General features: G+C 46.9%; 1 protein-coding gene across 2 annotated transcripts in view; it reads left to right on the forward strand.

Annotated features, from left to right (window-relative positions):
• The window catches only part of GRHL1 (grainyhead like transcription factor 1), a 41,636-nt gene that overhangs the window by 10,363 nt on the left and 17,223 nt on the right, over positions 1–14,050 (forward strand). For both annotated transcript variants that reach the window (XM_086608378.1, XM_086608377.1), the window contains exons 6-8: positions 325–481; positions 971–1,082; positions 2,028–2,122. In XM_086608378.1, coding sequence (XP_086464504.1) covers positions 325–481; positions 971–1,082; positions 2,028–2,122 — 364 coding nt within the window. The remainder of the gene's footprint in view (positions 1–324; positions 482–970; positions 1,083–2,027; positions 2,123–14,050) is intronic.

A 14,050-nucleotide genomic window follows, 5' to 3' on the forward strand; every position in this document is an offset into this window, starting at 1 on the left:
TATTAGCTTGTGAATTTTAATTTAATTACTAACAGATACTTTTCTATTCCATGGGAGCAGCTTGCTGCTCTCAACCTGAATAGAGAGCTTCCAGTCTTGCCTGCTGATGCATCTTGGGATTTAACTTGCCAAGAACTTCTCTTAAATGTTCATTCATGAAGGAAATGGTTGAAAAAGGGGCTCATCCTGTTTTCCAACTTCCTTGCCTGTTGATGGCTTAGTGAGTCAACTAACGACTTTGGAATTTCTCCAAATTAAATGTAGAACGTTTAATCGGCTTTCCAGGAAAATGCCTTAGCAATCACTACCCTCTTCACTCCATAGGAATAACTTTGAATACACTCTGGAAGCCTCCAAGTCCCTACGACAGAAGCCTGGGGATAGCACGATGACTTACCTGAATAAAGGTCAATTTTACCCGATCACTCTGAAAGAAGTCAGCAGCAGTGAAGGAATCCATCACCCCATCAGTAAAGTCCGAGTGAGTGGCAGCTCTTGTGGTTTCTTGGGAAAGAGGGTGTGTATAATGGTAGCGTTAAACTCTCCCAAAGTGCAGTAATCTAAACCAGAGCATCAGCACTAAGGCCAGCTTACCCGCTCGCTTACGTCAGTGTTCCTTCCTTTGCTGTCCACCTACTTCCAGACCAACCCATCGTGGCTCAGTCTGTTAAGAAGTGGTGTCAGCACTTGTGTAAAGGTGATGCAACACCAGAAATGAGATCCTTGAACTCCAGTTAGGAGAGCAGTTCTGCTCATCTCTGTTTATGACCCAGAAAGTGCTGCTGTCTGCCTTCCTGTTTGGCAGCGGTGTGCCAGGTGTACTGTGGTGCGTCAAGCTGGAAAGCCTAAAGCAGAAAACCTGATACCAAGAAGAACTTCCAAAACAAATGTACTCTGTGGCCTTTTCTCTTTCACGTGTTTGCATTATTATTATTTTTTTTAATCTTACCCCCTCCGCCTCTCCTTTCAGAGTGTCATAATGGTTGTGTTTGCTGAAGACAAAACAAGGGAAGATCAACTCAGGCACTGGAAATACTGGCACTCAAGACAGCACACAGCCAAACAAAGATGCATTGACATAGGTGAGGAACGCTTTCATTGCTGATGTCAAACTCCAAACTTAATTCCTTGGCAAGATTTGGTTTTCTGCTAAAGCTTTGTTATTTTAAGAAACCCTTGGATCACGCTCTCTGCTGTCCATAGCTTTGCTGAAAGTCTAGAGAGAGCTTTTGATTGCTTGAAGCTAGTGGTGTAGTTTTTAGGACTCATTAAAGAAGCTGATTTTTGGAGGATTTTCATTGGTGAGCAGGTTGAGTTTAGGGTTTTGCGTTGGGAGATCCAACACCCCCCTCCAAACTACAGTTGCTTGGGCATATCCTGGTGCTTGTAGCTAAATTGCAGCTTGCAGACTCTGTGGCTGTCCTAAATATTGTGTTTCTTCAAAGGACAAGATCCTCATAGAAATACCTCGACACTAATGATCCTCCTTCCCACAGCTTTACTCACAACTGGTCTTTGGTACACATAAAAAAAACAAAGCACTGCAAATTTCCACTTGCCTCCAGACAAGACTGGGGCTGGCTGGCTTCCAGCCTTCTCTGGCTGAAGGCTGGGTTGTACTCCTCATCCCTTCCTTCTGTGAATAAAAGCAGCGATTAATCACTTGGCACTTAAAGCAGACGCGCATGCAAATCTTTCTTTGTTATTGAAGGAGTTTTATTGAGAGCTTATGCCCTTGCCGTACGGGGTAGAGTTTCCCGTACATAGCAGGTTGTGGCACAAGACATGCGATATTTGGGATGTCTGCTGTTTCACTGGAGTTTCTAGTTTGGAACTTCTGCCCTTGTTGTGTTTTTTTGGTTTCGTATGAGAACCGTTTTCGCCCTTTTTAATCATCCATTCTGAAGTGCAGTTCAGCTTCCTTTGCCCCCAGGGGGTTGCTGAGGAATTGCAGTTTCGGGCTGCTTTATGCGATTAAGAACTCCAGATGGTATCACCTCTTCCTCATGCATCCTTCTTTCTAACAGCTGACTACAAGGAGAGCTTCAACACCATCAGTAACATTGAGGAGATCGCCTACAACGCCATATCCTTCACTTGGGACATCAACGAGGAAGCAAAGGTATGTGACCACGGTTATATTTCCTGTCCTTTTAACAGATTTGGGGGCTGGGGGAGGGGAAGGGTGTGTGGCCTACCTGGTGATTAGTGTGTAACAAGTTTGTTTACGCTCTTACATTAGGCAAAACCTTCTGGCTATTTCTTAAGAGGGTTTGCATGTGCAACCATGGAGAGCTTTGCAACTACTTTAAGGTTCTTGGCAGAACTGCCTACCTGACAGACAAGTACTGACAAAAGGAAGCACTGAGCATTTCCAGAGCAGCTGAAGTGGTGCGGGAGGTGCGATGGAGTGTAGCTGGGCTTGGCAGTGAGCACAGCCTCCCGGAGAATCCCTGCGGGAGGTGGGGGGCGGCTTCTGAGGGAGCCGAGGCTGCGGCAACGGGCTTGCCTTTAGCAGAAGAGGGAGTAGCTGCTGCCGCTGAGCTCCCAAAGCACGCTTTGCCGAAACCGCGCATCCCAACACCCAGTGACCTGTTTCAAGTCAGAGCAGCCTCCTGGTGAACTCTGGTTTGATCTTTTTTCAGACTTTGGGCACTACGGTAGGTGTGTAAGTACAGGCAGCTTCCCTAGCTAGTAGCTAACTGCAGCTGTTTGAAGCCACTCCAGCTTTTGAAAAAGACCCGTGAATCATCTGAGTGCCAGGACAGCAGGGCATTTTCCACCCATTTGTTGATGGACTCAAGGTGCAGTAGTTTCTTTGGAGAGTTTCATTACTTCCTGGGTTTTTTTTAAAAATTGGGAATGGTTTCCTTCAATTTTTAGAAGCTGGCGGTTCCCTTGCTCATACATCATGTGCTAGTCACCATTGTCATGGGGAAAACTATTGGTGACTGCGGAGTGCTGTGTCTTGGGAGAGCCCTAGGTTGGGGGACTTAGGAGCTCTCAGCAGAGAACGCAAAGGTCCTTCTCTGGAGCTGCGTGCACCACTATGCTCTGCTGGAGGTACAAGGAGTGGTGTCACTGCACAGAGCTCACTGTCACCATGTCTGCTCCGTGTAGCACAAGAGCTTTAGAGGGAAGAGAGAGAGAGGGGTTGTGTGGGGGCTCCTGTTGGGTTTCAGCTCTGTGGGAGAAGTTTTGGATGCTTGGTAGGCAGCAGCAAGGAGCTGTGTGTGCTGCTGCTGCAAGTTCTGCCTTGCAGCATGCATGACATTACTTTTGAGGCTGATGCTGCATGCCAGGCTTCTCTGTTCACCAGCTTTGGCTTTAGTCGGGTTGAGCGGGATGGCAAGAAGGGCCTTATCTGCTGGAGGATGCTAAAAGGCTGGTGTAATTTTTGAAGCATAGGACTTTGCTATGTGAACAAACATGAAGTTTCAGAAGGGCTGTCAAAAGGAGGCAATAAGTATTCCCAAGATGGTATCCTGCTGCCATAGCCCGTCTAACATTGTCCTGTTCTAGGACCTCTGGTAATCTGTGTCTGCTAGGTACTTGAGGGCTTAGCATTTGCACGCGGGGATGGATCATGCAGACAGAGTGATGATTTCAGGTCCCCAAGGAATCGGAAGCACTTCGCAGCTCTGCAGCTGCCTCTCTTGCTGGCTGAGCCATCCCACAGCAGTAGGAACGGGCCACTGACCCAGGAGTGGGGCTTAGAGCTGGTGCCGAGAGCCCCGTGGCTGCCCTAAGCCATCCCTTCCCACCAGGTGACAGAGCCAAGGCCTACAAAGCAGTTGGTTCTTACCCAGGTGCTCTGCAGACCCTGAATGAGTAGTTTCAGTCCATAGTGAAATTGTCAATAGCAGCTTGAAAAGATCTAAGGACCCCCAAGGTGCTATTTCAGCTCAGAACTGTACTTTATGGGATGAGGTGATGCGGGGAGGTGTGACCCAGACTAGTTTTGCAGCTACATAGGCAAATTTACCTCCAGATTCACAGTCTCAGTGTGTGAGATGGTGTACTTCAAGTATTGATTTGTATGAACCTGCAGAGAGGACTGTTGATACCAGGACTGCAAGCCTGGGATCAGAATCACATTAAGACAAAAATACTCTGAACTTGAGTGTTCAAAGAATTGGTGTTTTTAGCAAGTGCTCTGTGTGTTTAAGCATCTGTTTAACTTTATTTCTTTTCCTCCAAGTGGATGCATTTTATCAATGATTGAATTTCTCACCAGTAGAGCTGCAGTTCTTTCTCAACTCTTGTGATCTTATCAGGAGTTGCCTGGGCCAATTTCAACAATTTTTATTGCATAGTTCATTTACCTTGCATGCACACGCTCGTTCTCTCCCTCTCCCCTCTTTTTTTTTTTTTTTTTCTTCCCCACCCCTCCAACAATAGTCTTGAAGTATATGAAGAGAGCAGGCAATAAAAAGAGCTGAGTTTCTGATGCTACAGAAAGTCCTCCACAGTAATAAGTACAGGGTCTTACGTTTAATAACAGCAGCAGTGTTGCACAGATGATATGTTTAACCAGTCAGCAAGCCTGGATTATTAGAAACTTGCTTCCTGAGCCCTGGAGTTACCTGGACCAGAGCCAAATGATTCTTCTGCTGCTTCTCCCATTTCCCTCTTGCTCCTGGTTTGCCACGGGAATGATTTGGTCCGGTGCAGCGGTGTCAAACGGGAGGTGATGAGGCTCTGCGTCTGGGGTTTCTGATGTAGTGACTAATTAGGCACTCAGGGCTCTGGGGGTGTGTTGGATTTAAGAGAGAAATAGCATATTATCACAACAAGTCACCCCTAGCAGCTCTGGGACCAGATGCTTGTCCTTCTTGTGCTAGTCTTCATTGTGGGGATGTACAGGCACTTCGGGGATTTTGTAAAATTCAGCTTTCTGGTGAAGAAACTCTGCTTTCAGGTGATACGAGTCATGCGCTTGCTCTGTAGGCCAGAAAAACGTGCAGGTTTTGCAGCTGCGGTGTTGGAGGATGGGAAGGATGTTTGAGATGTCCGAAGCAACCAGTATTTCCCAGTTGCCTTGTGCTGGGAGAGCTGAGAGTGACACCAGGGCTTTGGATGCCGGACACAGCAGGCAGGTCTGGCCCTGCACGGATGGAGCTATCACACAGCTGGCTGCATTGGTGTGCTGTTTCATGTCTGTGAGCCCATGTGTTTAGAAACCAGGAGTGTTTCATGCATGACAGATGCTTCCCACTCTGGGACCAGGCAGTGTCCATGGATTTCAGAGCAAATGCTTCTTTCTGACAGCTCCTCTCTGCCCTCTTCTGTTACTTTGGGACATCACAGGAGCTGCTAGAAGCTGCCACTTTATGGAATAATGGTGGGTTAAGAATGTGTTCATGCTGGAAAAGGACCCAAGATCCAAAGCCTTCTTGCTCTGAGACAGTGAAAGGAGCCGAGGGTGGGGAGGAAAAGACAGACCGCCCACAGTGGTGATCCTGAGACTATAAGGGGAATGAGGACAGGGTAGAAAGGTTGACACGAAACACTGCAGAGTGGGGAAGTGGTGATTCTGGTGGGCTTCCAGGCCTCTGTGTTAGAGGTGGGGTCTGACCCCACCACCTGACAGATCAGGGAGGGGAAGAACTGGATGAGGAGTCAATCATGCTTTGTGAGGAGAAAAGGAGAGATGGCGCACTGGGAAATTAGTTGATAAACTAATGAGTTGTTGAATTGGATATTTATTAAAGCCAGCACTGCTACGCAGTCAGGAGCCGTCCTAGTTGGGTGGAAACATGGTCTGATGAGTCTAACAAAGATGTGTAGCTGATACACTCGCTTGCACGCAACAGGTAATGCTGGAGTTACCCTGAGGCTTGTGGAGACTTCAAACAGTTTCCCACCCTGTCCTGAATGTCTGCTGTGTTGGGCAGACAGTCAAGGTGGGGTTCTTCTCCTGTGAACAGCTTTGTAGATGTCTGAACGCAAGCTTGTCATCTTTCTATGACTTCATTAGAGATGGGGTGTCTAGAGCTGGGATGGAGCTTTCTTTGGAGATGCCTGCCTCTCCTCGTTGACTGAGCAGACTTGGCCATCATTAAAATCAGGGGGTTTTAAAGGTAGGGAAGAGGAATCCTGTCCTTGCAGCCGTTTTTTACCTCCGTATGTCAATCAGGAGAAGCGTTTGTACATTCAGGTCGTGAGTTTTTGAGGCAGGAACCATCTCTTCCCAGGTCTGTACAGAGTGCCCTATTCTCCTTCTCATGCTTGGTGGCCATTAGGGGTCTTTTAATGGAAATTGCCACTGTATGCATGGTTAAATGCACATTTATTTTGAGTGTTTCCTGTTGCTCTTCGTAATGTTGGCCATTGTCCTGTTACGTCTGTTGTGTTACCCGTTAGGCTGCGAAGCAAATTCTCTATCCCTTAACTTTGGCCTGGGGACATGGCCTGCTCTCAGGTCAGTGGCAGTTGAACAATCTGGACAGATCAGTTTCCCCAGGGTTAACTGGCTTTGCTGGATCCCGCTTTGCTCAAATCCTGTCTGAGCTCCTGCCCAGTGGAGCAGGAGGGCTGGGGCCTCGTGTCTGAGCAGGGCGAGTTGTTGTCTGCGTGGTGATGGGAAGATCCTCTTTGCCCCGTTTTTGTAGTCCTAACAGTGCAAGGACCCCACTGTTGTGCTGGGGCACCCCTTCCATGCTTGCCAAAGGGTCGCTTCTGGAACGTAGCGTTGCTTCCAGCAGCTCCCAGAGACGGGCCCCATGGAGGTCTTCTCCCTGGCTTGCTTTAGGCGGGATGGTGGGACTAGAGCCAAAAATGATGTCACTGCACATTAAGGGCTCTATTGTCCTCCCACTCCTTCCCTCCAAACTAAAAAAAAAAAAAAAAAATTAAAAAAAAAAGGCGTTGTAAGCCAGATGCTCTGTGTGAAAAGACCCTTTCTACTAAAAAGGGATACAAAACAAGGGTGGTGTAATAGAGGCATTTAGAGCTGGAGAATAGTGTAGTAGTCTTTTTGCTGTCTTTCCACCAAAGGAAGGGAAGGTGCTGTGGTATCTCTTAAGTGACACCCTCAATGACGGGACAATTAATACGTTTTTTGTTTTCCTTTTTGGTCTAAGAAAGGTGGAATGGTCTTGTATTAAAGTAATATGAGGCTAATTTGGATTGGCCTTTTTAAATAGCAGATTTGGCAATGAGGGTGGTCTTCTGGCAGATCCTCATGTGTGTTGACTGCAGTTCTTAGCCAGGATTTTTTGTTCGCATGAGTTCAGTTTTGGGAAAGGGTGGATCTCTTGCTACAACTTGAAGTATGGCTGGGGTGTACACCACTGATTTATTTTAAGAGTTTATTATAGCATAATCCTCACTTGGTGTTCACTGTAGGAAGAATTTCAACTTTTTTGATTGATGAATATTGCACGCTTTTATATGGATGCCATTGTAATGAAACAGCAGTCATATGCCTCATTAAAGAAGGTGTTGCCACCTTCAGCAGCATTGAGGACATACAGGTTTGGCTAGTTGGAAATGAAACTATGAAATGTGATGAGTCAAACATACTTAAAGGAAAGAGATTGGTTTGAAGCCAAGGCTGCAGACCACAACTACTTTGAGGCACAAGTACACACACAGCCTTTGGAGCAGTGACATAGGAAAGTCATAGCGAGTATTGCTTACCTGCCTCTTAATGCTGACCTCTCCCTACTCTGTCCTGGGTTTTCTTAAAAACAAGCATGTGTTGCCCTTGATGTTAAGTGTTGCAGATTAAGAGCAGGCTTTCAACTCACAGTTTTTCTTCAGAACTTGATGTCCCAAACTCCACCATCTCTCTCTGGCCTTCCAACCAACTGCGGAGCTCACAGTGTGTTTCCTAAAGCTGGAAGAAAAATCTCCCTGAAGTTAGCTCTTCTGTGGAGAAAACTGGGAGGAAACTTTTTCTCCATTCCTTTCATACTTGATGGCAAAACTTCCTTTTCAGCCATTTTTGTGCCTTTGTAGATGTAATTATTTCAGTTTGGTGGGTTTGAGGCTTTTTGTTTGTTTGTTTTGGGGTTTTTTGTTGAGGTTATATGGTGAGTGAGTTGGTGGTTTTGGTCGTTTAGGCTTTTTGGGGGAGTTTTGTTGTGGGTTGGTTTTTTTTTTTTTAACGTTTTGACAATTTTTTTGCCAAACTGCTGCTTTTTCTTTCTTTCCAACCAACCCAACAAAAGCTGACACCTGGCTCTGCACCTTTATCTTATCAGAGCATGGGGTGGGAGGATGCATTGGTAGGACTGGGAACTTCTATCCCCAGGTTTCCCACGTGTTGCGAGCGGAGATGTTCCTGCATTTCCTTGCCTCAGAACAGGTTGGAATAACAGTCAGCATTGCTCTTTGTGAGTGGGGAATATGTATTTTCCTTTCATTACCATTCATTTTCGTTTTGTTGACGGAGTGAACTTGCTAGGAGGATGTTCTCTTATCCGAGACTGGGGCTTATTTCCCACTCGACATACCCACGATGTGTTTTGTGTCAGCTGCCCAAATTTGGCTTGGTAGGTCTGAATGCAAACTAACTTCCCCGGGCTGTGAGCGGGACGGTGCTGGGCCTGGCTGAGCAGAGCCGGGACGGATACAGCCCTATCGCACATCTGCCAGACAAGCCTTATTTGGAGCGTCCGATCCCAAAGGCAGGAGGCGGCTGGGGAGCCCACAGGTGCATGAGTTGCCCAATTTTTTTATCTCTCTTTCCTGGCTCACCTCCTGCTGATGCAAAACCTGTGGTGCATGTGGGAGGCAAAGGAACGAATGTGAGAGCAGTAAGATTAGCCACCTCTCAGGTGATCCGTACCAAGCTTTTTTTTTTTTTCCCTCCTTCTTCTTTTAAAGACAGAACAGTCTTCCCAGCACAGCTTTCCTGGGACATGCCCTCACGGCTGCATGCAGCAGACCTGCACTTGCCCTGCCCGCGCTCCGAGCCGGCCCCGACCCAGCGCCGCTCCTGGAAGCTATGGAGCTGTGTTAGCACCACGTGGTGCCCAGGCTGGTGGCTTTGCCTCTCGGAAGGGCTCGGAGCTGCGCTGCTGTGATTTATAAAGCTTTTGGGCTGGAGGTGGTTTGCATCCAGCCAGCTGACAGCACAGATGAAGCACGTTAAGGCCCGTCTTGAACACATCCGTGTGGACAAATCTTTAGAAAAGACCCTTTATTTTTCCCCGTTTATGTTTGTCCAAGCCTTTAGAAAAACCACATGCTCTCAAGTCATCAGCACTCAAATAACAACCTTTGAGCTTCCGGGTAGGTTTTCTTTAGTGGAGGGCTGATAAATGAGTTGTTTGTGGAATTTGGGCCCGGGGCTGCTCCTTCAGCTAGCCAGCAAGGAGTGCTGTGACCACATGGCTGCATACCCCTGAATTGCACACGCGTCTGCGGGAGAACAAGCAACTTGGTGGCTCTTGGGCTTTGTCCTGACATTCCCAGGATTCCTGTTGGCAGCCAGGGTGGGGAGCAGCTGTGACCTGGCATTGTCGATAGCTGTGTAGCTTCCTTCTCCCCAGTGTTGGATGGGGCACATCTTGGTTCTCCAAGGGAGTCTGTGCAGGTGGAGGAAGAGGGAGTTAGTTCATCTCCTCTGGTCTGTACCAGATGGATGGATCCTTTACCTTATTTGTTCCTCTGGTTTTTATTCAGCTGTTGTAGTCTCAAAGGTTCCTCTTCACATCAGTTTGGTTGAGGGCTTCTATGAGCCTTTGTCCTGCAAAAAGTGAAAATAGGACGTAGATCAAGTCAGCTGTGCAGTGGCTGCTGCCCTCCCCAGCCAGAGACCACAGGAGTGGCCTTGCTACTCCAAAAGAAAGCAAAGTGAGACGCAGCGTAGGTCCAGTGGGTCCTGTTGTGCAAGCACACGGCCTCAGGCTGAGCTGCGAGTAGGCTGCATGGTGATCAGTCCACAGGCAAAACAGTGCCTTTGTGCTGGGGAAACAGTCCCAGGACATGCTGGGGTCCCTTTGCCTAAAGTGTCTTGGGCAGAACATTGAAATTATTTAGCCAAGATCAAGAAAAACAGTATCAAAGAATGGTTTGGGTTGGAAGGGACCTTAAAGATCATCTAGCTCCAACTGCCCTGCCATGGGCAGGGACACCTTCCACGAGACCAGGTTGCTCAAAGCCTCAGCCAACCTGTCCTTGAACACTTCTAGGGATGGGGCATCCAACTGCATTCCCTGAAAAGAAGCTCATCACAGCTTAACATGTCCCTGGTGGTTGTGTTGTAGGCTCCAAACTCCATATTTTGTACACACGCAGTAATCCAAAATCAAAAGCATCCTGACAGTTTTAAGTTGAATATAACAATAAAATCAGAGGCTTTTACCTGCTAACACTAGAAAAGAACTAAAGTTTTTATTTGAATTCTCAATAGAGAAAGAAATACTCAATGGACTTGGGTTATTGAGTGATGTCTGTCCTCTGGGTGCAAAAATGTAATGGGACATAAATCGGAGGAGGTGAATTCAATTTATCTGTCTTCTATTGAAATAAAAGCCATGTGGAGAAAGGCGATCAGACTGGAGTAGTCCCAGGTGTGTGTAGGACCTTATCCAGAAGGACATACAAGACCTTGCATAACAGGGAAATCTGTTACACGTCTGTTACGGTTTTACCCATGCCTGTGTTTGCTGGGGACTGGCCAGAGCTTATAGTGTGCTAATACCCATCCGAGTTGCTTGCCATTACCTATAGCAACCGCAGACATTGTTGATGCGTACCCATGTATCGTTCCTTTTCAACTTTGCTTTGCCGTGAGTCAGAAGGGGCTGTATAAGGTGACATTTCATCTAAAGTTGCTGCATATGTAGCCTGTGGACTAATCAAAATTGCTGGTGCTTTTTGCGTGACAAAAGAGCATGGCGTCCAAGATAAACCGAGGAGAAGAGATCTGGGTATGCAAGCCTTCATTTAAAAAAGGCATCTTTCATCTCGCTGACAGCGAAGTTCCTGCAGTGCTTTGATTGCCCTTTAATTATCCCTGTTTTTCCTGGTTTGTTTGAAAGGCAGATCTTGTTAGAAAAAGGTGCTGTGTGGAAAGAACTTGGCTGTCTCTGCTGCCCTTCCTTGAGGGCACACAGCAGAGCTGCCGGATTAATTTTTTGTTTTCTGCATTATTAAAACGGAGGATTGTTTCTCGTAGATTTGAACGTGGGCACGGTGTGTTTCTCCCAAGTTAGGCGAGGAGGTGCAAGTGGTCGGGTGGTTAAAGCAGACTGGAAAGTCATGAGGTCTGGCTTCTTCCCACGCTGACTTCCAGCGTGATCCTGGAGGAGGTGCTTTAATCCTTCTGCCTTCGGTCTTTCGTTGTGTGCGGTTGGGCTGCTGCTTGTGTGCCCCAAACGCTGCAGGAAACCTAACTTGGCATTGGGTGGGAGAGGCTCTGTAGCGTGTTGGGGGTGTAGGTCACCAAATGTGGGGGGTCAGCAGCTCATACCAGCTCACAGGTTTCATGTTGTTTGTGTTTTATCTGAAACCCCACTGTTGTGGAGCCGTTTGTCTTGATGAGAATCTCGGCTTTCATTAATAATAATAAAAAAAAAAGCATGAAAAAAATCAACAAAAACAGAAAATAAAGCCTGGCTTTGCTTGGAGAGAGAAGCCTGGAAATATGATTCAAATATAGACTAAAAGCTTAATTGCCAAGCAAGCAAAATAACTCGAGAACAGGTTTCTAATCCTTTTAGAAATCTCAGTTTTAAAGAAAGTCTGCGTAACTTTTGAGGGCTTGAGTCATGTTTGTAAGTGCTCGGGCTTGACAATGCTCTATTTTTAAGTGCTGTCTTTATGTTGAATCTTGGGAGGTGAGATGAAAATGTTTTTTTAAAAGTAACAACAAATCTTAATATAGCTGAGAATGCGGAACTGCCCTTAGAAAAATAGGTTGGACACATGAAAAGGAATCTTGCTCAGCAGGCTGAAGACGCAGAGCAACTTCTGCGGTTACGTTTTTCTTTCTTCTGGCAATTTTGGGGTGGGGATGTAGCTGGCGCAGTCACTTGGCCTTATGCTTCTTTTCAAACGCAAGTCAAATCTTCCTGAACAAAAAGCACCTGGCTTGAAACTGTTTTAGCCCAAACTGGAAAAACTGTTCTCTAAAACTTGTTTTTTGTGGAAGTTGGGGCAGCTTTAGGTTGCTCAAAAATATGAGTTACAGGATGGGTAGGGAGAAGCAGATGATCCTTTTGAACTGAAATGGCTTTGTACGAACAGGAGAAGACAAGCTGGCTCTCTATTGCTTCAGAGAGGTGATTAGGTTTTAGTTGTCATCTCCTGCCCGGAGTCCTGAAGACTTAAATGGCATGAAAATGAAGTCAGCTGCTTAAAGCCAAAGCTAATCAAATGAGGGAGACTCTAAAGTAGGAGGATAATCTTTGTTATCTAACAGGCAATCCCAAATTCCCATGAGATTCCCATGCACCTGTGCTGCTGTAGCATGCATCTGTTGTGCCGAGACCAACACTTTTACCTTCAGCCCAATGTGCTGCGTGGGCTTTGCATGGCTGGTGAGTCGTGGCAATGGAAAACGCAGACCTGAACTATCTGGTAAAGAAGTGACACTGCTTGCTACGGAACTGGTGACTGATGCTGCACTTTGAGTCTGCTGGTGTCTGGTAGTGTGAAACTCAAACGAGGGGTTTCACAGAAATTTTTAGGCTACGGTGGACTTGCTGACATGGCTGCTCAGGCGTGTTTTCTTGAAGAACACAGTAATTTCTTCATACAGACGTGAGAGTTGCGTGTGAATATTCAGGATGGGTAAATAAATTTAAAATTAAAATGTAAAATGTAAAAATATGCAAACACCAGAGCTGAGGCTCTTTCTGAAAAAACAAAACCCCTACTCAGGGAACAGAATTATTCAGGCTGTGTGCACATCTGATTACCCATCTCCGAAGTGGATGAACGAAGCTCTTCACACTCCTTGAAGGTTTCCCCCGGGGTGTACCAGCACTGCAAGCAAAATGCCCTTGTAAAGCTGAAGGCAGCAAAAAGGGAAAGGGGGTGGATAAAAGCTGGCAAAGCCATCATTGGGGTTAGTCGGGGGAAGATTGAGAAGAGCTTATTTTAAAATAATTTTCCTGGCTGCAATTTGGGACGTATTTAATGCTTTCAGAAATAGTCGTCTTGGAACAACACGGGTTTGGGATGCTGAGACACAGGCTGGAAGGCGAGTGGGCATCGAGTGCTGGCTCACCTTTGGTGCTGCTGTCCCTGCACGTTGTCCTGGCTTGGGCCACCGCAGGACACGTGGGTCAGGGTGGCTGGCGATGGGGCTCTACAGGCGTGCCGTCCTGTGCCGCTGTTAGACATTGTTTGCCATGTTTCAGTGTCTCTTTGCACGGGCGGGACTCGGTGGGGGCATTGCCAGCAATGTGGGATGGTGTGCCTGCTCCAGAGAGGGGATGGGGACTGGCTGCCGAGCTGATGTGCCGGCAGCTGCCTCACCGCTCTGGGGCAGCCAGTGGTCGCAGGGGCTGCGAGAAGTGGCATGTGAACCTCAAACATTCAGGAAGTTATTACGAGAGAAGACGCTTATCTGTACTATTTTTCTCCCTCAGGCTTTTAATACTATTGTGTTATATGTGGAAAAAAGCCACCAGAGTTTATATCCCTAATCTGGTGATAGTTATTACATTTCCATTTCCCCTCTTTTGTTAAAACTAGTAAACGATGTTGCAGAACCTGTGTAAAGAAGCTCATGATAAGCGCTTTGCAAAATCACAAAGCCAATCCAAACCTGGAAGCTTTTCAACACCTACCTTGAGAATTTGCAGCTCCGGGATGGTTCCGGGAGGTGGCACTAACTCACTGCAGAGACTGTCAGATGAGCCCTTCCTGGTGGCAGCACAGTCAGTGAGGGTTCAGGCAGTGGGATAGTACTGCAGAATCTCTGGGAAGGTGCTTCTGGCTCCCAAGGCTTTGATTATTTTTCAAAACAGTGGGTTCTCAGCCTTTATTCTTGAGGCAGAGAGGGGAGGAACCATCGCAGATCTTGGTAGCTCGTAAATTCCTGGTAATTAATCATTGCAGTGTCTTCTGAGACATGCCAATAATG

The sequence above is a fragment of the Tauraco erythrolophus genome, chromosome 2 (assembly GCF_009769465.1).
Source record: "Tauraco erythrolophus isolate bTauEry1 chromosome 2, bTauEry1.pri, whole genome shotgun sequence".
In the NCBI taxonomy this organism is placed as follows: Eukaryota; Metazoa; Chordata; class Aves; order Musophagiformes; family Musophagidae; genus Tauraco; species Tauraco erythrolophus.